Genomic DNA, 23,999 nt, shown 5'->3' on the forward strand with positions numbered 1-23,999 from the left:
CAGGTTGAAGAACAAATGAAGTAAATTACTTCAGATAAAGAAGTTATGTACTTACCATAATGTTCATCTGAGTAGTTCTACTTCATTTGTTTTCAACCCCCCTTCCCCCTAACCTTGTCCTTTGAGATATGACATGTCCCTTGTACCGGACAGTTATTGTTGGGATCTTTGGTTCTGTCAGTGCTAAAGTTATTTTGTGGTGATAGTTTTGGAGGATAAGGTGTCATTGGGTCAGGTATACCACCTGTTGGGCAGCAAACTCGATCTGAAGGGAGACTGGGCATTATGAGTAAGGGGAGGAGAATGGCGCTCGGAGCCGTAGCTGGAAAATGCGGCTGTGTCAGATCCGATGTGGATCCTAGGACCCACAGATTAAAGACAAATGAAGTAGAACTGCTCACATGGAACGTTATGGTGAGTACATAGCTTCTTTGTCTCATATTTCTTCGGGTTCTTTCCAGGATTCGCGTGGGGAAAATTCCTCCAGAGGCAGAGGTGGAAGTTTTAATGGCAGACATTGCCCTAGAGGCAGAGGAGGCCTGCAAAATCAGGGCTTTAGAGATTCTTTTTCGGATAGGCCTATCAGCATTTTTGAATTGTGTCTGACTGCCCTTTTCTGGAGCCAGTCAGGGGTCAATTCTCTTTGCACCTAGATGCCTGAACAAACATTTCAAAATATTCATGGGTGTTAAGTATAATATCCGGAGGGTATTGCAAACCATCTTCCCTTCTTCCTCAGTCAAACGGAAGAAGCTTCCGACCTTCCACCCAGTCAGAGGAAGGCTGCAAAAAAAGAATTTCAAAAGCTGCTAGAAGAGAGTCAACCAAAAGGTCCCATTAGATCAAATAGGATTCAGAACCTATTCATGCGTCTTTTTAGTGCCATGGAAAACAGAGGACCTCTGACTCATTTTGGATCGAAGCAAATTGAACCAGTATGCAAAAAAAAAGCATCCTCTTCCACAAAGATAGATTTTTTTTTTCTGCAAACTAACCCTTCCTTTTTACCTAAAGTAGCCTCTGAAAGTAACATTAACCAATCCATTCACTTGCCAGTTTTCTTTTTGAATTTTGTAAATAAAGCAGTGTATATGCTAAATTTCCTTGATGTACGCAGTCAATTGTTTTTACCTCCACAGGACAAAACAATTAAAAAAGTTAGACCAACTATTTGTATTTTTCTCTTGAAATCGCCTAGGCCAGATAGTTTCTAAAGTTAACCTAGCTAAATGGATTACAGACTGTATCTCATGGATTTACTTCTCAGAAGGCTATGTCATTACTAAAATCTCCACAAGCTCACTTAATTAGATCCATGGCTACTTAATCTGCCTTTTGGTCAAGAATGTATATTGATATTTGTGCAGCAGCTACATGGTGCAAGACTCGTACCTTTGTTTTACATTATAAATTGGACATTGTATCGTGAAATAGAGCCTCCTTTGGTTTGGCAGTACTCCAGAATATACTTCCATGAGGGGCCATCCAAGGTCAATGTAGTTGGGAACTATGTCCCATTAGTGAGGAAGAATGAAAAGAACCACATCAGATTTAGAAGTTGTGTACTCACCATAACTAGGAATCTGTTGTCCATTTTCATTCTTTCTCAACTCCCTTTCCATCCATCTGCCTTTCTTTTTTCATCTGGAAGGACCTACTGGACAGTGTCTGGAGCCTACATTTCCAGGTTTGAACCCTTTCTTATCTATCTTCTAATTCTGTTCCTCATCTGTTACTGGAGGATAGAGCAGCAAACTTAATATGAAGCGATGGGGATGGAGTGGGGCATTATGGGCTTGAGGGAGGAGCTAGAGAGTTGGATTGGAAGTGCAGGTGAGTATACCAGGATCAGATCCAGACCCATTATTGAGGAAGAATGAAAATAACCCAGTTGTCTACTTATGGTGAGTACATGACTTGTATTTTTCACTGACAGTCCTGGAATATAGACACACTCAGAGCAAAGGAAGAGGTGACTCAAATGGACGTCTCTTCCAAAGGCAGAGGTGGACTGTAGAACATGTGATGTCCTTCAAGGATGCATCTGCAGTCATAACATATGGGTTGTCCTGCCTCAGGCAGCCCTTCGGTCGGCCGGATTCCAAAGTCTGGGTCTGGCCTCGGCTGATGTCGCACTTCACCCGACGTCATAGCTCCTGGGGTATAAAGGCATCAGCCGACGCCATTTTCCCCAGCCTTTCTTGCCACGTGGTGCCCGAAGCAGAAGCTGTTCGCAAGTGCCGGTCGGTCAGATCCAGAGATTTCAGCTACCGAAAACTTCTAAAACAGCTAAGTACCCCGTTGGGGACTCTTTCTTGCCTCAGCCGATGTCAGGCAAAGTAAATAATTGTTTAACTTGTGGGAAACAAATACCTCATAAGGATCTCCACTCTTACTGCCTTCCTTGCTTAGGCCCAGACCACGACGTATCAGCTTGTTTAGCCTGTGCTTCCTTCAACCGACGGACACTTAGACGTCGGTCGGAGTTTGCAGAAGAATTTTTTGGTCCCGCTTTTGCATATAAAATGCCGTCGGAGACTCCGACTACACATTCAGCCAAAAACCGCAAGGAAAAGGACCGACACTCGCGGCCCGCGGTTTCGGCTGAAACCACGGTTAGGCCTACCGCGAGTGTCTCGGTTTCGGCTGAAACCGAGTCCTCTGTTCTTCCTTCTGCCGAACGCATGCCTCCGACAACCGAGGCCACAGAGGCCCCGGCTGAGTCGGCTACAGAAATTCCTACCGAAGAAGCAGGCGCACAAGAATTGTCCGACACCATTCCGTTGGACATCTCTACTCCTGCACGTGGGGCAGCTAGACCCCCTGCTTCTATGTCTATTAAGGCCTTTTCCAGGGCTAAAGCAGCTAAACTTTCCAAGGCCTTACCAACTAAAGCTTCCACTCACAGACCTTCCTCAAGTTCTCAGATTCTCAGCCTTGCTGAGGACCTTATATCTCTGATTAGGGGATCCCAACCTCACCCAGACAGAGCCTCACAACCTCCTCCTGAAAAACGTCCTAGAACTGAACCCCCTGAACCTCTCTCCTCTGACTATTCCTCGGATGGATCAGATTTATCAGACCATCTGGACGGACCATACTCACCTTATGAGGATTCGGATGCAGAAGACTCAATTCCTTCTGCCTCCCCTCCAGAAGAATTTTCATTTGGGGAGACTGTACATTCAATGAGGGAACACTTCCAATGGCAGGGTCAGGATTTTTCTGATTCTAGGAAAAGGCTAAGGACTTTCTTACACTTGCCACAGCATAGGCCTTTAGCCATACCACCTGTACTATCAGTTGTTGATGATGCATACAATGATGCCAGTTCTGCCCCTGATTCTCTTCCCCCGGCCCCTGCCAAACCTGACAGATATTACAGGGTCCCGGATTCTCACTTTCATTTATATAAGGCCCATGCTGCAGACCCAGAAACTATTTCTCAGGGCCCTAAGGGTGTTGCAGCTGCCACTGCCAAAAACCCCCTACCCTCTGAAAGAGAATCAAGAGCATTAGAGAGATGGGGTAAAAAGATTTATACATCTGCTACTCTTTCTGCCAGGGCTTTAAACTGTCAATTTCACACGATACAGTACCAGGAATTCTTGTTAGATCAGCTGAATAAAAAGCCTGCCTCTCCTGAACCTTTAGACCGTAAGTCCCTTCAGGATTTGGTACACAACTCTCAGCAGGTCAGTAATAATTTCTTAAAATGTGGCTATGATGCACTGGAGGCTTCATTTAGATCAGCTATGACTGGAGCAGTGATTCGAAGGCATGCCTGGCTAAAAGAGCAATCCTTGCCAGACCATGTGAAGTCTAAACTCCTAGATGCCCCTCTGGAGAAACAAAGTTTATTTGGCTCCCCTGCACAGGAGGTTCTAAAGAAAGTGGAAGAAAAAGCAAAATCTGTGCAAACAGTAAAGGATTTTCTGCAGGTCCAACCACAGAGGTTCAGCATAAACTGGCCTTCAAAGAATTGGTCCTTTCCAGACACCTCCAGACACAGAGGCGCAGAAATAGACGCCCAAGAGGCAGAGGTCAATCAAGGGGTGCCTACAGGGGTCGTCAGTGGCAACCTGCCAACCAGAGGAGTACCGCCACAGCTGCGACTACAACCACTTCCACAGGACAGACACAATGACTTGGCTCTGATTCCGCCTACCAGGGAACAACTGGAAGCACCCTTGGGCGGAAAGTTAGCTTTATTTTCAAAAAATTGGCATTGCATTACAGGAGACAAATGGACATTGCAAACAATAGACAAAGGCTACAGGTTTCACTTCCACACTTTACCAACAAAGAGAGGAATACCAAACCTTCCACCAAGCCAGAAATCAGAGGCTCTAAAACAAATCATCAACTTACTAAGGATGAGAGCAATAGAAAGGGTACCATCTATGGAACAAGGCCAAGGATTTTACTCCAGACTATTCCTTGTACCAAGAAAAGAAACTCAATGGAGGCCTATTCTCGACTTGTCCGCACTGAACACATATCTCATTGTACCAAAATTCAAGATGCTGACCCTACATTAACTTCTTCCCATGTTGGGCAAGGAGTCTTGGCTGGTGACTCTAGATCTCAAGGAGGCATACCTGCACATCCCTATACGACCAGATTGCAGAAGACACCTCAGAATTCTTGCAGGATCAGAGCATTATCAATTCTCAGCATTGCCCTTTGGCTTATCTACTGTGCCCAGAGTGTTCACGAAATGCCTGGCATCAGTATAATTGCACATTGCAGACTTCAGGGAATTCAAATCTACCCATACTTGGACGACTGCCTAATACAAGCGGACAACAAGACAAAAATAATAAAGGATTTGGCCTATGTCATACAACTGTTACAAGCCTTGGGATACACAGTCAACATACAGAAGTCAAGACTAGTGCCATCCCAAAGGATAACATTTTTGGGTGCAGAACTGGACACAATGACTCTGATGGCTTTTCTCACAGAAGAAAAACAAAAGCAACTACCAGTCTACTTCATGGCATTGACAAGACAAGCTCAGCTTACTGCAAGGAAAGTCCTGCAGGCCCTGGGTTACATGGCATCTTGCATAATCTTGATCCCACATGCCAGGCTGCATATGAGAAAATTACAATGGTACCTAAGGAATGTATGGTCTCAACACAGACACAGTCTAGAAACCATGATACCAATCATTCCATGCCTGAAAAAAGAATTCCTGTGGTGGGCTCAGGCCTGCCAGACCAACAGAGGATTGCCTTACCACAACCAAGGCAGACCATCACCACGGACGCCTCAGACCTAGGCTGGGGGGCACACATGGAAGACAAGTGTATCCAAGGCCTGTGGTCTCAAGACCAGCTGAATCTACACATAAATCTAAAGGAGATGCTGGCAGTGAAGCATGCAATCGAGGCATTCAAATCATTCCTCCAGCAAGGACACCTGCTAAGGGCAGACAATACCACAGTCATGTGGTACATCAACAAACAGGGAGGCACGCATTCCTTCCCTCTATGCCGGATGGCAATGGACCTGTGGAACCTAGGCCTGAATCTCAACATTCAACTGCAGGCCAGATTCGTACCAGGAAAAGAGAATTCACTAGCAGACAGCTTAAGCAGAACTACCACAGATGTTCACGAATGGATGCTGCATCCAGACATCTTCAAAGACATAACAAAGAAATGGGGAATGCCAGAGATAGACCTGTTCGCATCCCCACTCAACCACCAACTGAAGAAATTCTGCTCAAGAGAATACAACCCACAAGCCTGGAGGGTGGACTCCCTTTCTTTCAGCTGGAAGAACCTGTCAGTTTATGCCTTTCCACCTCTCCCATTGATGTACAAAGTTCTACTGAAGATCAGGGAGGAACAGCCAAAGGTGATTCTAATAGCTCCAGACTGGCCAAGGCAGCATTGGTACCCGCTACTGAGAAGCATGTCTCGGACGAACTCATGGCCTCTACCTTTATGGCCTTTGCTTCTAACCCAGAACAACTACAAGACCCTGCATCCAAACTTGAAAACACTGCAGCTAACTGCCTGGAAAATTGCATACAACAAAACCAATCTGTTTTATCTCAGAGGGTCAAGGACATTATCCTGGAGGCTCGCAGACCCTCCACAAGAAAAACATACTCAGCCAAATGGAAGAGATTCCTCATTTGGAGTGCATCAAAGGGAACAAATGTCACATTGGCAAACCTAGCACACATCCTAGAATACTTAGCAGAACTGTTGCACAATGGCCTGCCCTATTCTTCCATTAAGATTCATGCTTCAGCAATTTCAGCAGAGTACAACATGGATCCTCCTATCTTCTCTCACCCTCTCCTCAGACAATTTTTAAGAGGGATCAAAAATGTAAAACCTCCAAGGAAACCACCTCTGCCTGCATGGGATCTCAATTTTGTGCTGGAAAAATTAACACTTCCCCCTTTTGAACCAGCAGCATCAGCAGACTTACAGTTCTTATCTTGGAAAACTGCTTTCCTTCTAGCAATCACTTCAGCAAGAAGGGTATCCAAGTTACAGGCATTAATGGCAGTGCAGCCTTTCCTTATCTTTCACCAGGATAGAGTGTCTCTGAGAACCAATCCTACTTTCATGCCAAAGGTGGTATCCAGGGTATCCTTGAACCAAGCTATTCATTTACCTACGTTCTTCCCTAACCCACAGAACAGGGGGGAAAAACTACTGCACACCTTGGATGTACACAGACAACTACGCTACTATCTGGACAGAACTAAAACCAGCAGAAAAACTGACCAGCTTCTGGTAGCATATGCAACAGGAGTGCAAGGAAAAGCAATTTCCAAACAGACAATTTCAAAATGGATAGGAAATTGCATTCGATTCTGCTACTCTTTTCATGGAAAGACTACTCCTGAAAATATCAGGCCTCACTCCACAAGAGCCACAGCCACCACTACGGCTTTCCTACGAGGAGTGGCTACCAAAGACATTTTAGAAGCTGCTACTTGGAGCTCCGTGCATACATTTGCCAAGCATTACAATCTTCCTTTATACTCCAGATCCCGAGCAGGTTTTGCAACTGCAGTTTTGCAAGGGATCTTAACTACACCATCATTATCTTAGTGCCTCCTTCCCCCAGTTTGGCTATGGTATTCTACCCATATGTTATGACTGCAGATGCATCCTTGAAGGACGTAGTACAGTTTTGTACCTACCAAAAATGTAAATGTCCGATAGGTATGCATCTGCAGTCAGGATTACCCACCCTCCTTCCCCTCTGTGGTATTCCTAGGGTACTTACCCCTCTTTTAGCTAGCTGGGGGAATCTATTATGGTGTATTTGTTTGTATGTATATATGTATATATATTTTTTGCTTGCTACTGTTTGGAATTTTCTACTTTTATCCAAATTTCGCCTTCCTAGAGGGCACCTGACATCTGGGGCAAGAAACACTGAGGAAAATGGCGTCAGCTGATGCCTTTATACCCCAGGAGCTATGACGTCGGGTGAAGTGCGACATCAGCCGAGGCCAGACCCAGACTTTGGAATCCGGCCGACCGAAGGGCTGCCTGAGGCAGGATAACCCATATGTTATGACTGCAGATGCATACCTATCGGACATCTACATTTATGGTAGGTAAAAAACTGTACTTTTCCATGGTCCCTTCTCTGAGAAAACCGTACCAGCATCCCTGAAGGGTTACCAAACTACTGCACTTTGGAGGGAGGGGAGGCACTAAGCCATATACCCACAAGCCTGGCAAATATTTATCTGTGATACATTGGTGTTGAGGATAATCATCAGAGGCTATACCATACCGTTTTTGTATCCACCAAAGAAAAGATGAAGGATTCCCAGTACTCCATCTAGTCAGTTGGAATCTACAGTGACCAAAGTTTCATTTGGAATCTGCAGTGACCAAAGTTTCAGTCGCTAGAGAGTCATCCAAGAGGTCCCCTTATACCAGTTAGTCTGGAGTCTATTCCATGTTATTTTTAGTTCCAAAGAAGTCAGGGGACCTCAGCCACCTCAAAGAATATGTTAACTTGTTGAAATTCTGGATGGTGTCAGTACATCTCCATATTGCTTCTTTTGAGGAAGGACTGTTGGATATGCTCTATAGATCTCCAAACCGCCTACTCCCATGTAAAGCTTCAAAGGCAGTCCAGGAGATTTCTCCATTTCTGTCTTGGATGATGATCATTGCCAATTGAAAGCACTGCCATTCAGTCTCACAACCCCTAGCAGCTCCCCTATGACTGCAAGGGATCCAAGTCTTCCCATATCTAGACTATTGTGTCCTAATTGCAGAGATCTACAGCTGCAGCCCCAAACATTCCTACTGCATCTTGCAGATCAGCAAGGGATAAGTCAATCATGTGAAGAGAAAACTGACCCATACTCAACATGTAGAATACATAGGTTGTCAGGTTAAAACATTTCAACAAGTTGCCACACTTCCATTAGCAAATGTACTGCCACAAAATTTGATGGTTTCTCCGGTAACTCAGAATTCTTATCTACAAGCAAGACTGATTGATGGGCCTGATGGTGTCTACCATGAATTTAGTGCCACTCGCAAGATACCACATGAGCTTGTCACAGTGGACCTGGTCGGTCCAGTGGTCAGTCTTCATCCCCTAATGCCAGAATCTATCTCACTCAAATATGCAGAAACCACATAAGTTGGTGGATAACCTTTCCAGTGATGGAAGGGAAACCCTTCCTTTCACCAATACCCCAAGACACAGTAACCACAGATGCTCCAATTCTATGGTGCTGGGTATTTCGAGGGAGCGAAGGTTCAAGGCATTTGGTCACCTGCAGAGTCCAAACTTCACATCATTATATTGGAAATGTGAGGTGTCCTCCTAGTGTTTCAGGCTTTCCAAGACTATCTACCCAAGAATGGGATTTCTGTCCAGACAGACAATATGTCGGTAGTACGACACATCAACAAACAAGGGAGGGGACGCGTTAGGTTTCTTAATGGGTGAGGTCTTCCCATTACCCCGGGACGTCGAATATTTTAGAGGACAGGTAGAGCAGGTCTGTTCCGTTACTTCATGAGTGGTCTCTAACTCATTCAGTGGCCTCGGAGATTCAGCCAATGAGGCCAGTGTTGCTGCAACTTCTTTGCCTCTTATCTAAACAACAAGTTCAGCAGTTACCTTGCCCTCATCCCTCTAGAAGGATGGCATCTAAAATGTTCTAGTCGATTTCTGCCACCTGGGTTTCCTGTATGCATCCCCACTGGTACTTCTCAAAGTTAATACAAACAAAACATGAACTGCTAGATCAAGGTGATCTTCCATGTCCTGGCCTTGGCAGATTTTGTTATCCCTTCCTTGGCTTCATTTGCTGCACCCTCCCTGGATGCTGGATTCCCATTCCAGAACTTCTGAATCACCAGTCTGGGAATCCTCTACCAGATCTACGAACTTTAAAATTAACCTCATGGTTTTTCCAGTTTTATCGATAGCAGGAGATGCCAGATTGCCTTCTCCAGTGGTCCACAAATGGATTTTTTTTTATTTGGGTGTTAAAAGGGTTTCATCCCTTTTCTGCCCTTCTCCCATCGATATTGGAAATTTTTTTCACAACTTTTGTACTAGGGTTCAAGTTTTTCTACTATCAAGGTTCAAATGGTTGCATTTTCAAACTTCCACTTCAGTTGTAATGACTCCTCTACTGCTTCTTTTAGGATATGCAAAGCTTTCCTCATAGGAAATTTGAGACCTCCTACTAGAGAACCAGTTCCTCCATGGAAGGTGATACTGTTACTTTAGAACCCTTTTGAGCCAGCAGTGTTTGCTGAGCTGAAGTTTGTTTCTTGGAAAGCTATCTTCCTGATCAGTCAGCTCTGCTAGATGAGTTTTGGAATTACAAATGCATTCATGCAAGCCGCACACACTCATCTTCCACAAAGATAGTGTCATATGAGAACAAACCCTACTTTCCTCCCAAAGTTTCATTAGAAGCGAATCTGAATCAATATATTGACCTACCAATATTTTTTTCCTAGTTAAGTTTTAATTTTGTCTTCAATCTGTGGGTTAGGATCTGATATCTGATCTGAATTTGCTGAATACTGCAGCTCTAGAATCTGAAAAATCTGAGCTCCTCCCCTACACATAATGCCCTGCTCCCTTCATCCCTCAGATCTCATGTTTTCAAACAGCAAGGGATAGTGAACATCTGAACTCCTTTTGGATTTGAGGAGATTTTCAAAAATTTTTGTTCTTTCTGTCCCCAAGTTATTCACCCTGTCTTATATGTACTTAACCACGTGGGTATGTTTGCCTTCATGGTTCTCTGTCTCATTTCCCCTTTCCTTTAAAAAACAAAAACCTAAAATAACCAAGACTAAACTTTCTATCTAGTTTTTTAGCTCTGTTTAAAACCCTTTCTGTGCTGAAAACCTTTCTATTAGTTTCCCTTGTTGCGTTTGCAATGTCTGTGACACCAGTGACTGGCCCAGCAATCAAGGAGCCTCAGTCCTCACCACTAACACCAGTGAGGGGCGTCCATATAGGGAAAGAATAGTAAATACACACACAGTATAGTACAATTTCCCTTGAGGACACCAAGATCACAGTCAATCTAGGATTGGTTTCTCCCTTTTTCTCCAGGTCCCGAATAAGATGTCCCACTGGCACAGCTATAGGGTCCAGATCTCAGCCTAGTGGGCAAGCTAAAACCTCCAGCACCCTCTGTCCAACCAGTGCTTCGTGTCTCTGCCCAAGTAGCTGATATGCACACACTTTGAGATAAGAGTTATATACAACGACACAGACATTCCTGGGGAAGGTTGGCACAGGTTCTCCAGCTGTGCCCCTTTGCTGCCCAGTCTAAAAGGTAGTACCAGCTGCCACCACCCACTGATATCAGCTACTATAAGGCCCTTCTGAAATGGTGTCCAATTATTACTGTGCAATTATTATTATCCAAATGGTAAGTGTGACTGAACAGTCAAAGCTTATTAGAGTGACTTGGTACAGTATCACTATATACATGCAATGTACTCTTTAGCTCGACTGGCACTGTGTAGTAAGAAGTATTGTCTTGGTTTTTATTATTAAATATTTTTAAAGTTTTCAACTGTGGCTGTTTTATGTAGAGTTAATTTAAGCTAAAGAGTACTTTTTTGTTTGTCTTTCGGCTTTTCCTGGTAAGGGGTCGCCACAGCGGAACTCCGGTCCGCTAATGATTGGCAGTAGATTTTTACAAAACGCCGAGGTGCCAGCGTGACGCTCAGCCTTCAATGAAGCCATGCCCATTTACGCATGCATGTCTTTCAAACGCTACCCAACCACAAGGAGGACATACAGACTCCACACAGAAGGCACTCCCAAGCCCAGCAGTTCAATTCTTGGTCGTCTGCCATAGGAGTCCGTTTTTCTACTCTATTCAGACCTTATCCCAAAGGTCAGAAAGGTAGTGGAAAGATGTGGTTTGGAAAATCTCAACGGTCTTTCCAGGACCACATGGTGAAAGTTCCCCCAGAGACCGAGGAGAGAACAAAAATTTATGCCCCTGCAGCAAGGGAGACCCCCGAAACCAGGGCTCTAGAGATGGTTTCTTTAGTAAGCCCTTTCAGCTTTCCTGAATGGAGGCTCGATTGTCCACATCTGGTTGCAGTCGAGAGTCGTCTGTCTCTGCACCCACAAGCCTGGCTAGAGATTACAAATGACATTTGGGTGCAGCAAGTAATATTCAGGGGTCTATCATCCCCTTTGGCCATCCTCTTCACCGAATAAAAAAAAAAACCCAGATGTACCACCTAGTCAAAAGGAGCAAGCAATCAAAGAAATTCAGAATTTGCTAAACAAAAGTATTGTCCAAGAAGTCCCCATAGACCAACAAGGGTTCTGAACTTACTCAAGATTTTTTTTAGTACCAAAGAAAACGGGGGACTGGAGATCCATTGTGGATCTCCGCAACCTAAACAAGTCAGTCAAAAAGAGCAAGTTTCGAATGGCCACTTTAAAGTCTGTTCTTCCCTTTCTCAGAAAACACAGTTGGATGTGCTCAATATCGGTTCTATATTGAATCAGTGAACACTAAAGCGGACACTGATTCATCGACCCTATTTCAGCGAACACTGAAAATCCCAAATACCCGGAACAGCAAATTTTTTCTCAGGGGGAAAAAATTGCTGGGCTGGTTTCGAGAGTTTGCCAATTCCTCCACTGTGGTGCAAACCCGAAGTTGGTGTATTTAAGTAGGGGGGTGGGGGGCACAGCCCCCCACATTAAATACTGTTTTAAGTTTTTTTGTGGAACAGAGATTTTTTTCCCTGGGAAAAAAATCGCTGTTGCGAGTGTTCAGCATTTTCAGCCTTTACTGAACTAGGGTCGATGAATAAGCGTTTGCTTATTTAATATAGACCCTCAATATCAGCACAACCTACTACCATATAAAAATGGACACACAGTCCAGAAGGCATCTGTGCTTCCGACTGGGAGTCGGTTATCAATTTTGAGCCCTGCCCTTTGGTCTTACTACAGCCCCCAGAGTTTTCACCAAATGCAGTGGTTTTAGCTCAGCTGAGGTGTCTAGGATTCAGAGTGTTTCCATACTTAGATGACTTGTCTCCAAACCGCAGCAACCAGGCATCAACTCATATGGGCAAGAGAAACTGCTTTACACATTTACTCACACCTAGGAATCATCATAAATTATGAAAAATCCCCTCTAGAACCTAGTCAAAATTTGGTTTTCATAGAAGCTCATTTGGATACAAGAGAAATGATAGCAAAACTTCCCTCCGGTAGAATAATGCCATTGTGCAAACAGATGAAAGTACTGGTTCGCAGAAAAAAAAGCATTTGCAAAATTAATACTGCAGGTCTAAGGATCAATGGTGGCCTCAGTATCATTAGTGCTACTAGCCTGCCTACATATGAGAATACGGCAGTGGTTGTCGACCCAATGGTCCTTTCTAGAACTTCAATGTCTGGACAAGATCTTGATTACAGATTCATGCAAGAAGGATCTTACGTGGTGGATTCATTCTGATGAAGTCAGTCTAGGTCATTAATTTCTACCCAGTTAGCTGCTAGCCACTGTGATGACGGATGCTTCCCAGATTGGGGGGGGGGCATTATCTGGGAAGAACAATCCAAGGCACTTGGTCCCCTTATGAGGCCCAGCTGCATAAAAATGTTCTAGAGATGAGAGCAGTGCTCTTAGCATTGCAAGCCTTTCAAGACTCTCTCCCTCTGGGAACAATAGCAGTCCAGTCAGACAACATGTTGGTAGTCTGGTATATCAGCAGACAAGGAGGAACTAGATGTTACCCCGTTGGTCAGGAAGCCCTCCAAGTTTGGCAGAGGGTGATATCTTCCAACCACTTTCTGATAGCAACACACATTCCAAGGAAATCCAACATCATAGCGGACAAGCTGAGCAGGGCAATTTTGATGCCTTATGAGTGGTCTGTCAAACAAGAAATGGAGGGAAGAATTTTACAGGGAATGGGCCAGCCTTGCGACCTCTTTGCTTCTCCAATAAACAAATGCAGCAGCTGCTTTGACCTAATCCCACCTCAGGGGGCGACCCCAAGAGATGGAATTGTTCATGATTGCCATCCTGGACTACTGCTTATCCCCAACATCCCTGATTCCCATATTATTACAGAAAGCAAGCGTGTTGGAGGAAAATCATCCTCATTACTTCTTATTGGCCCCAGCAGATTTGGTTCCCTTCCTGTGGCCTTATCTTCTAGAAGAACCATGGATGATGGACCCAGTTCTAGATCTCCCCTCGCATCAGCAGAAAATGGTTCATCCTGATGTACAGAATCTCAAACCGACAGCATGGTTCCTCCAATTCCAATGATAGCCAGGCATCCTCTACTTTCATGCCAACTAGACATTTTACTTTCCTCTCATAAAATTTCCACATGTAAACTTTATAGAAACAAATGGAAAAGGTTTGTTGTGTGAGATAGAGAATAATGTTGATCCTTTTACTACCCCCTTTCATTTTATTCTGGATTTTTTAGCGAAGCTCTCCAATGAAGCTTCTGCAGCAGCGACTATAAGGGTTCAGCTGGCCGCTATTTCCAACATTCATCTAGGGGAAAGTGGCTTTCCTATCATGTCACACAGGCTTTATAAGACTATTTTTTAAAGGAACCTTGCTGTTAAGACGTCCTTATAAAAGCCCATCTCCTCCTCCGGATCTAAATTTTGTATTGTCTCGTGTTATTTGGCTCTCTTTTGAGCCTTCAGCCAATTTTGATGTAAACTTTTTGTCATGGAAAATAATTTTCCTGGTGACTGTTACTTCAGCAAGGAGAGTATTAGAGTTGCAGGCCTTATCTGTTGATCCTTCTTATTTGGTGTTTCATAAGGACAGAGTTTCTCTTTGTACTAATCCTTCCTTTCTTCCTAAGGTAGTATCGGACAGTAAACTAAACAAGTTAATTGATCTGCCATTTTTTCCCAAAATTTTCAAAATGAAGAATATATGTTACATTTATTTAGATGTTCACAGACGGTTATGTTTCTGTTTCCATAGAACTAAAGATTATAGAAAAATCAGAACAATTTTCTTTTTTGGAAACAAGAAAAGGTTAAAGCGGTATCCAAGGTTACCTTATCTAAATAGCTTTCTGATTGCATTATCTTTATTTATACTTCCCAGAATGAAGAATTACATGAACCTATGGGATCCCATTCTAATAGAGCTGTTACTACTACTTCAGCTTTTCTAGCTAGAGTGTTAGTGGACAATATTTTTGCAGCACTGACATGGTCCAACCCCCATACCTTTATTACTCACTACAAGTTAGATTTGGTCTCCAGGAATAGAGCTTCCTTTGGGTGTATGATACTGAGAAACATTCTTCCATGAGCCAGCCAGGATTCAGGTTCCTAGGGACGCTTTCCTATACATGAGAATAAAAGCGAGATTGGCAACATCGCATAAAGAAGTTATGTACTTACCATAGCATTCCATGTGTGTTGTCCATCTCTGCCTTGGTTCTCACAAACCTCCCACCTACCCCCATCCTAGTCTCCTAGGAGAACAGGCAATACAAATTTATTTTTTTTCATGGACTCATTAGCTTCAGAACATGGGTTACTATAACATACATAGTATTGATTTTGTTTCTGTATAGTGCCTGTTTTTTTTCTGACAAGATCTGAGGTAATGGAGAGGTACATTCTGGGAAGGGAAGGGTGCCTGAGAGCTTAGTTGAAGGCCATGAGCTTTATTACGCCGAGATGGATCTGAGGGATCAGATCTGACCAATATGTGAGAATAAAGACTGAGATCGAATGTTATGGTAAGTACATAACTTCTTTTTCTAGAGGACCTGATAAGGTCATGTTTCATGCTGTTTAGAAGGCATGCTGGGATATTGTCTGGGCCCATTAATGCATTCTTCTCGGCCTTCGAGTGAGTATTGGGGAACTGTTCCCTAGTGATAGCGGGGGGGGGGGTTCTATTTGACATTTCTGGAGGGAAGGTTGGATTCTAGAAATCTAGCAGCTGCTACTTGGTCCTCTGATACTTTCTCAAAGAAATATAAGCTTGAATTCTTCTGTAGGTTCAGATCAAGCTTAGCTTACACCATTCTCCAAGGGCTACAGAACTCTTCTCTTTTCACCTCCCAAATGTTGTTAGCTAAAGTAATCTAGCCATATAGCCAAGGTTAGTGCTGGCACTGATCAATATGATGAACATAGCACTGTTGTGTAAGTTGAATTTTACCGTAAGAGACGTTCTAATTGTCCCTGCTGCAGTAGCTACTGTATCCCTTTCTCCACCCCCTTGTTTTTTGTTGTGTGTTTTATGTCATGGTGTGGACATATATATATATATATATATATATATATATATATATCAATATATAGTGGTTCTTAGTATTGTTCTTTCAAGGTTGTACCTCTTTCTGTCTGGTTGTAGGAAAACTCTTGAGTAGCTTTGACCTATACTTGTCTTTTAGTCAGCTGAGCTCAAGCTGGCGTGTGGAAGGTGGCCTGAAGCTTTAAAAGCTTACCAGTTCTGTTCTTGGCAGGATGTAACCCATATATCTAAGGGTACTGCAGCAGTGATCATTCAAACATCTGCGGTTATGCTAATTTTCACTCACACATCTGTACTTCACTTTATTTGCTTACTTTTATGGTATGTACTTTAATCACGGTTAAACACTTCCCAAATGGACATTTTTCAAATTTAACACCAGCATGCATTAAAAAAGAATCATAGTAGTTATATCCCAAACAGACTCTTTGTAGATTTAGGCCTTAATCGTCTGGAGTTGGTGCACAGTATTTAGGCTATGAGCTGTTAACTAACTACATCCTATGGTACAGGGGTGTATCCTGTCAGCCTTCATTTGCCTATTGGGTGACCTTGAGCAAGTCACTTAACCATAGAGTGCTTTGGGACAATTGGGAATACGAAGTAGGCTCATTAATTGCCCCATGGATTGCATGTCTAGTAACTACCTGTAAACCTATGAACATATAGGGTTCTACTTTAAATAATTGAATAACAAAACAGCGAGACAACAACGAAACATGCAAAATTGCAAACTACCAGGACGGTGAATTTCACCTCCAGGAAATACACTAATAAAACCCACTAAAGTGGGGCACTTTGTCCCCCACACCCCCCTAACTAAATATTCCAACTCCGAGATCACACGGCAGTGGAGAAAAGGGCAAAGGCCGTCAGTGGTGGCCAGATGGTTAGTTTCCCAGATGCAAAATTCGCCATTCCAGGAGTTTGCTGTTTTGAATGTTTCGTTGTCTCGCTCTTCGCTCTTAAGAAGTCGACATTTTGGTTCTTCGATTATTTCAAGGGAAACCGAACATAGACATCGTAGATGTAGTTAGATGGATTCCTGACTTGGAATAATGAGCAGAAAAGACAGCTGTAGTCTTAGTATTGGCATTATCCATAACGGAAATTGTATTCTGCAGAAATGTTTTCATTTTTTTATCTTTTTCACAAGTATCTTTTTGATTATTATGTTTATATGTGGAAGAATATTTACTAAATCAGTTTTTACACGAAAGCATTATGCAATTAAGTTTTTAATTAATTGTAATTTACTTTCAACTTTTACAGATAGATTTATGCAATGAGGAAAAAGTTGTGCAGTTATTTTTAAAGACCACGTCTGTTTACAAGGATGATAATGCTGTTAAAACAGCAGTCGAGGACACAATAGGTAATGTATTGGTTTTATTTATTATAGGTCTGTATGGTAAACAATTTATCAACAAATCTGAGAAAATTGAGTTTTTCTTCTCCATACATAGTTTCTTTTTATTTTAGACCTTGAATTCAAAGCAGCAGGACTGCAGAGTATTTTTCACTGGTATGTGATGGCTGAGCAATTCCAGAAACTGTCCCCATTGTGCAGGGGACATTTAAATTTGGTCTTCTTTATATGACATTAACCATTGAGTGGTCATGAAAGGAAATGTGATCAGTCTAGCTGATTCATTCCTCACTCAACCATTGGGTTTGGAACCAATCCTCTGATCTGACACTGCAGGTACTAGAGCTCTTGGGCAACTGAAACTCACTTCTCCTTACCCATAATGCACAGCCCCTAACATACCTTGGACCTCATTTGCTGCTTTCGCTTATAGACATTACATACATATAAATATTTCAGGCATGGACATTAAGGCCCTTCTTGCCAAAAAACAGTTGTTCCCATAATGTGTCCAGCTGTTCTTAAAAATATCTAAACTAGTTCTTGCTTTAATGTAATTTGGTAGTCTGTTCCATGCATCAGCTACTGTTTCAGAGAACCAATTAGTGCACTTCTCAAGCCTATAGAATCTTCCAGATAGGTTGTCAGGTGATTCTGTAGTACTTTTTGATAACCCCAAACATTCTCAGAGGTAGTTGTCTCTAAATGCCTTATACTCTTGAATGAGATTACCTCTTAGATATTTGTAAAAGACGCTGTACAAGTTCAGGTATTTTAGTCTTTCATAATAAATTTTCACATGCATGGATGCCCTTGGTATATTTCCGCTGAAGTCTTTCCAGTTTACTCATGCTTGTTTTCTTATAGGGTTTCCATATTGTTATTCCATACTCATGTTTGGGTCTAATGCATCTAACAAACAATGACTTCATCATTTTTCATTTCCTAGGCTTTATAAATCTTTTTATACAACCTATAGATGTTATGTAGTCCAGTCTCGCCTATATTCTTACCCATGGGTTCAGAGCCAAATGTTGGCTCTGACTCAGCCATACTTTATCTCGAAGTCTTTCAATTAGCTGGGCTAAGATGGTATCCCATGATGCACTGCTCTCTGTCCCCAGATCTCGTTTGCCGCTTGTGTAGCTCGGACGTGGTCTTGCTCTTGGCTGTGGCTAAGTACTCTTTTCTTCTTTATAGCAGAGTTTTTGCAAAAAAAAGCTATTTTCATAGCTATTTGTGTGTGTATTTTGAACTGTGTTTGTGGAAAAGTAGTTTTTCTCTTTTAGCGTGTTCTTGTGGTATCCCACTAGCTGTTTCCAACGGGCTAGGCCCATTTCAGTTAGAGGACCTAGTCTGTCCCCTTGCTTACCTTGTGTGCTAACTTTATTTCCCTTGGGCTAAAACTGTTTAGAGGAATTAGTCCCCCCTTTTGTACTTGTGTTCTAGGACCGTTTAAGTTAGAGGTCTTTGTGGTGTACTGTCTGTTTTTTCTGTTCCCGTGCTTGTGGCTGATTGACTGTTGGTCTGGTTATTGGGTTAGTTACTCGGTTTTGTAGTGACTATGTCTAAAGATACTAAGGAGCATAAGCCCTCGGGCTTTGAGAAGTGCACGAAGTGTAAGTTATAAGATGTTTATCACTGATGGACACAGTTTGTGTGTACTGTCTGGGAGTGATTCACCTCCAGGAATCGTGTAGTTTTTGTCATGCTTTTAGCCCGCGTGTTCTTCAGGAAAGGAAGAGCAAATTGATTTTGAAGGGACTTCTGAAACCCTCCTTCGAGTCTTCTCCATCAAAAGCTAAATCTTCCAAGGCTAAAAAGCGATCCCCGGCTCCATCATTATCCTCGGAGCCGCCGGAGAAAAACCGCTAAATCTTCAGTGACATCCTCTGCTCCATTGTCCTCGGGTCTGCAGGAAGTGTCCGTGTCTATGGAACCTGCTTCGGCTCCTATTTTCTCTGAGCCTGTTTGGAGCCGGTCACCTAGCATTAGGCCGGTATCTCCGCCTCGCAGGTCTCCTACAGAGAGGAGGTCTCTATCTCCTTCCCTATCCTACTGATCCTCCAGGACCTTATCGGATGTGGACGTCGATAGAGTGGTGCAGAGACTTCTTCAGTCACCGGTACTGGCTAAATTGTTTTCGGCTCCGACCCAGTCGGCTCCGGAGCCGGTCCCTCTACCTACATCGATACTACCGAGCGCATCTCAGCTTTCGGAGCTGGAGAGCTCTGCTCCGTTTGATATCCCTAGGTCTGTTCCGACAGTCCCTCCTGGCTTATTGGTTCCGTCAGCTCTGACCCCGTCGGCGCCGTCCACGGGGTTCAGGACTCAAGATTCCTCGGTCGGACCCGAGGGAGAGGCTTCGGAACACCTCTCGACTCCTAGTCTCCCTCTCAGTGCTTCGGCGCAGGGAAGTCTGACTCCTGTCTCTGCTTTAGACCTGGTCCTTTCTGATCTGATGTCTTCCATGGCTGGTTGATCTTCAGACCCGGGAGGACCAGCTTTCGAGGCCATGCAGAGCGCGCTGGCCAGGTAGTCAGCGGCATCATATGGTCCGGTCACTCTGTCCCCTACAGCACCGGAGCAGGTCTCTGATCACCCTCTATCTCTTGACAGCGGAGCCCCAAGGCCTCAGGGTACCCCCATAAGTGGTCCCCATATTTCTGAGGGCCCCTCATAGTTTTTGCCTGAGGAGCCACCCAGAAAGAGAAAGTGCAAGAGGAAGCACATAGATACCCAAGATGAATCTCTCACATCAGACACCAACCTTGAGGAATCGGAGGGTTCCCCTAAGTCCTCCTCTGAGGGTGTTTCTCTGACATCCTAGAGATTTTGAAGCAAAGAGGCGACTGGCCATCCAAAGCCCCCTCCGAAGAGGAGTCTGTGTTTCTGAAGGCCTTTGGTGCTCAGCCCTCCGCCTCCTGGTTGTCTCCACCCTTCGAGCTTCTTGATCTGGTTTGTCAAAGGGTGTGGAAAACCTCTGACTCTGTGGAACCAGTCCCGAGGAGACCCAATAAATTTTTGTCTGCCGCTTTTGATAAGGAATTTCTATCCAAGGGAGTCCATGTGGATGCCATGATGGTTGCAGCGGCCACCAAGAAGGAATTGGCTGAGACTTCTTCCATCGTCCATCCCCCTAACAAGGAGTTTAGGACTATGGACCGGTTCAGGAAGTGTATATTTTCTTCAGCGGCCTTTACTTTGCGGTCACTGAATTACTTTTCACACTTTTCACAGCTCCAGAAAGATCTTCTAAAGGAGCTTGGAGATACTCTAACGGGTAACGTTTGTGAGGCGGCTCAAAGTCAACGCTCAGATGTCTACCCTCACTTCTATTGCGAACTCCTCCATGAGGCTGATCCCTCACAGCCGAGGGAGCGAGTAGGGCAACAAGTTCAGGAGTCACTCTCAGGAGACATGCCTGGATGCGCCTTTGTCATTTTGCGGTGGCCTTCAAGTCTACATTTACTGTCTCCCCGTTTGATGGTTCCTCTTTGTTTGGAACCAAAGTGAAAGACACTCTCACTAGGTGCGAGCAAGAGGGAAAAACTCTGTCTGCCGTAGGAGTCCGTTTTTCCCTTCCTTCTAGGCCTTATCCCAAGGCCCAGAGGGGGTGGGAAGATGTGGTTCAAGAAATCACAGAGGTTTTTTTCTCGATGCACAAGGTGAGCCCCCCTCAAAAGGCAGGGGAGGGAGTGGTTATTCAGATAGATGCTGCCCTATGGGGCAGAGGAGGCCCTCGTAACTCGGGAGTCCGCGATTCCTTTCATGGTTCTCCCTACCACCGCTCCTGATGGGAGGCCCAACTGTGCGTTTCTGGAGCCAGTCGGGGGTTGCATCTCACTATACCCGGAGGCCTGGCAAGGTATCACCAAGGACCAATGGGTTCTACGAATAATTTCCGGAGGATATACCATTCCCTTCTCATCAACTCCCCCTCCAATCAAGAAAATCCCGGATGTTCCACCCAGTCAAAGGGATTCTGCTTCAGAGGTTTCAAAGCTGCTAGAAAAAGGAGCCATCCAACATGTCCCCTCAGACCAGATCGGATTAGGGGCTTACTCCAGATTCTTTTTGGTGCCAAAAAGGACAGGGGACCTGAGACCCATTTTGGATCGCAGCCAATTGAACACCCACGTGCAAAAGTCCAAGTTCCGAATGGTCACGTTGCAATCTATTCTCCCATTGTTGGGAAAAGAAGTGTGGATGTGCTCCATCGACCTGAAGGATTCTTACTACCACATAAAGATGGACAGGGCATCCAGAAGTCACCTACGCTTCCGGCTGGGAGCCAGTCACTTTCAGTTTCGAGCCCTGCCCTTTGGTCTCACCACAGCCACCAGGGTGTTTACCAAATGCATGGCAGTGGTGACTGCTCACTTGAGACGTCAGTGATTCCAAGTGTTTCTCTACCTGGACGACTGGCTCCTTACTGCCATCACTAGGCATCTGTTACTTCAGACCACAGATGCTGCTATCAACCTATGTCAACAGTTGGGCATCACCTTGAACTGGGAAAAATCTGCCTTGTTGCCCTCGCAGCATGTCACCTTTATAGGCGCCAAATTAGACACAGTGCTCATGCGGGCGTTTCTACCACAGGAAAGAATCAGGGTCTTACAACAACAGATTTACACCTTGCTCCCTCTGAGAAGAGTGAAGGCAAGATTGGTCCTCCAATTGTTAGGGACGATGGCTGCTACGTTATGTTAGTTCCCCTGGCAAGGTTACATATGAGGCTCCTTCAGTGGCTACTCTTAGCCCAGTGGTCTCTTCGTCTTCCACTTTCTCACCCTAGTCTACTCACAGACAGGTGCAGACAGAATCTCAGTTGGTGGCTTCACACCGGCAACCTCAATGCCGGAAAACTCTTAGTTCCTTCGTCTCTGGTTGCCACGGTGACCATGGATGCCACCCAGATTTTGGGGGGGGGGGCATTATCTTGGCAGGACAATCCAAGGCACGTGGCAAGAGCACAAGAGGCATCTGCATATCAGTGTCCTGGAGATGAGAGCAGTGCTACTAGCGTTGCAAGCACTTCAGAGCTTTCTACTTCTCGGGACTATTGCAGTCCACTCAGACAATGTCTGTGGTATGGTATCTGAACAAACAGGGAGGAACCAAGTCGTATCCCCTTTGCAGAGAGGCCATGCAAGTGTGGCAGTGGGCATTGTCTTCCCAACGTTTTCTGGTAGCAACGCACATTCCGGGGAAGTCCAGTGTGATCGCAGACAGGCTAAGCAGAGCTATTCTGCTGCCTCATGAGTGGTCCCTGAACTGTCAAGTTGCGGCGCAGGTTTTCCGCAGGTGGAGTCAGCCTTGCTGCGACATTTTTGCTAGCCCCCTCAATGTGAAGTGCTACTACTTCACCCTTATCCCCCCTCAGGGGGAGTCACCCAGGGACGCTCTAGTCCACGATTGGCCCTCTGGTCTACTATATGCCTTCCCTCCGGTTCCTTTGCTGTCAAAAGTTGTTCAGAAAGCGCAATCCTTGGAAAGCAAAATGGTACTGATTGCTCCACACTGGCTTCATCAAATTTGGTTCCTCTTTCTCCATCCCTATCTCATGGACGCTCCTTGGATTCTGGACTCACAACCAGACTTACTGACACATGTCAGGGCAGCTCCATCCCTCTCTTCGGACCCTTCGGTTGACAGCTTGGCTACTCCACTTCCGTCATTAATTAGGCTTCACCATTTTTCGCCGGATGTGGTTCATATTCTATCTTCCTCTCATAAGCGTTCGACCAGGAAGATTTATTACAGCAAATGGAAGAGATTTTCCATCTGGGTACATGCCAAACAGATTGACTCTTACACAGCTCCAATCTCGTCAGTATTAGAGTTCCTTTCTATGCTTTTCAACCAGGGAGCAGCTGCCGCAACCATTAAATTCCAGTTGGCGGCGATTTCTACCTTTCACGTTACAGACGAACCTAGTCTAATGGCACACAGATTCTGTAAGGCTTTCCTGAAAGGCACTTTGTTGCTTCGTCCTCCTGTCTTTGAACCTGTTATGCCTTGGGACTTTTGTTCTACAGGGTCTTACTTCACCTCCCTTTAAGCCTGCAGCCACTTGTGATTTAAAATTCTTAAATTGGAAGACTGTCTTTTTGGTAGCCATCACGTAAGCCAGATGTGTTTCGGAGCTACAAGCTTTATCAATTAAACAACCTTGTTTGATTTTTCATAAGGACACGGTTTCTCTCAGACCGAATCCTTCTTTTCTTCCCAAAGTAGCTTCAGTTAGTAACCTTAACCAATCCATTGAATTACCAGTGTTTTTTCCTCAGTTCTCGAACAAGGCAGAATTAAAATTTCATCAGTTGGATGTGCACAGACAATTACGATTTTTTTGCACAGAATGAAGGACCTCAGAAAATCTGATCAGTTTGTTTCATTTTCGGAAAACAGAATTGGGTCTCCTGTTTCCAAAGTCACGTTGTCCAGGTGGATTTCCAGTTGTATTTCTTTCATTTATACTTCAGGGGGAAGAGATTTACCGTTCCAAGTGAAGGCTCACTCTACCCGTTTTGTATCTACGTCTACAGCTTTTCAGGCCAGATTGTCTATGGATGATATTTGTGCTGCGGCTACTTGGGCATCTCCTCACACCTTTGTTACTCATTACAAGTTAGATGTGGTATCCAGAGGCAGGTCTTCCTTTGGTTCCATAGTGCTCAGGAGTATTTTCCACTGAGCCTCCCAAGATTTAGGTGCTGGGGACGCTGTCCCACAGGTAAGAATGTAGGTGTGATTGGACTACATATCATCAAGAAGTTATGTACTCAACGTAACGTTCGATGTATGTAGTCCATCTCGCCTCACATTCTTTCTTAC

At 44.4% G+C, this 23,999-nt stretch overlaps 1 protein-coding gene across 1 annotated transcript in view; it reads left to right on the forward strand.

The window, feature by feature from the left end:
- The window catches only part of RANGAP1 (Ran GTPase activating protein 1), a 1,872,200-nt gene that overhangs the window by 1,216,121 nt on the left and 632,080 nt on the right, over positions 1-23,999 (forward strand). Inside the window, exon 9 of the mRNA XM_044087098.1 lies at positions 17,060-17,162. Coding sequence (XP_043943033.1) covers positions 17,060-17,162 — 103 coding nt within the window. The remainder of the gene's footprint in view (positions 1-17,059; positions 17,163-23,999) is intronic.

The sequence above is a fragment of the Protopterus annectens genome, chromosome 1.part1 (assembly GCF_019279795.1).
Source record: "Protopterus annectens isolate FY-2018-M chromosome 1.part1, PAN1.0, whole genome shotgun sequence".
NCBI classification, from domain to species: Eukaryota; Metazoa; Chordata; order Ceratodontiformes; family Protopteridae; genus Protopterus; species Protopterus annectens.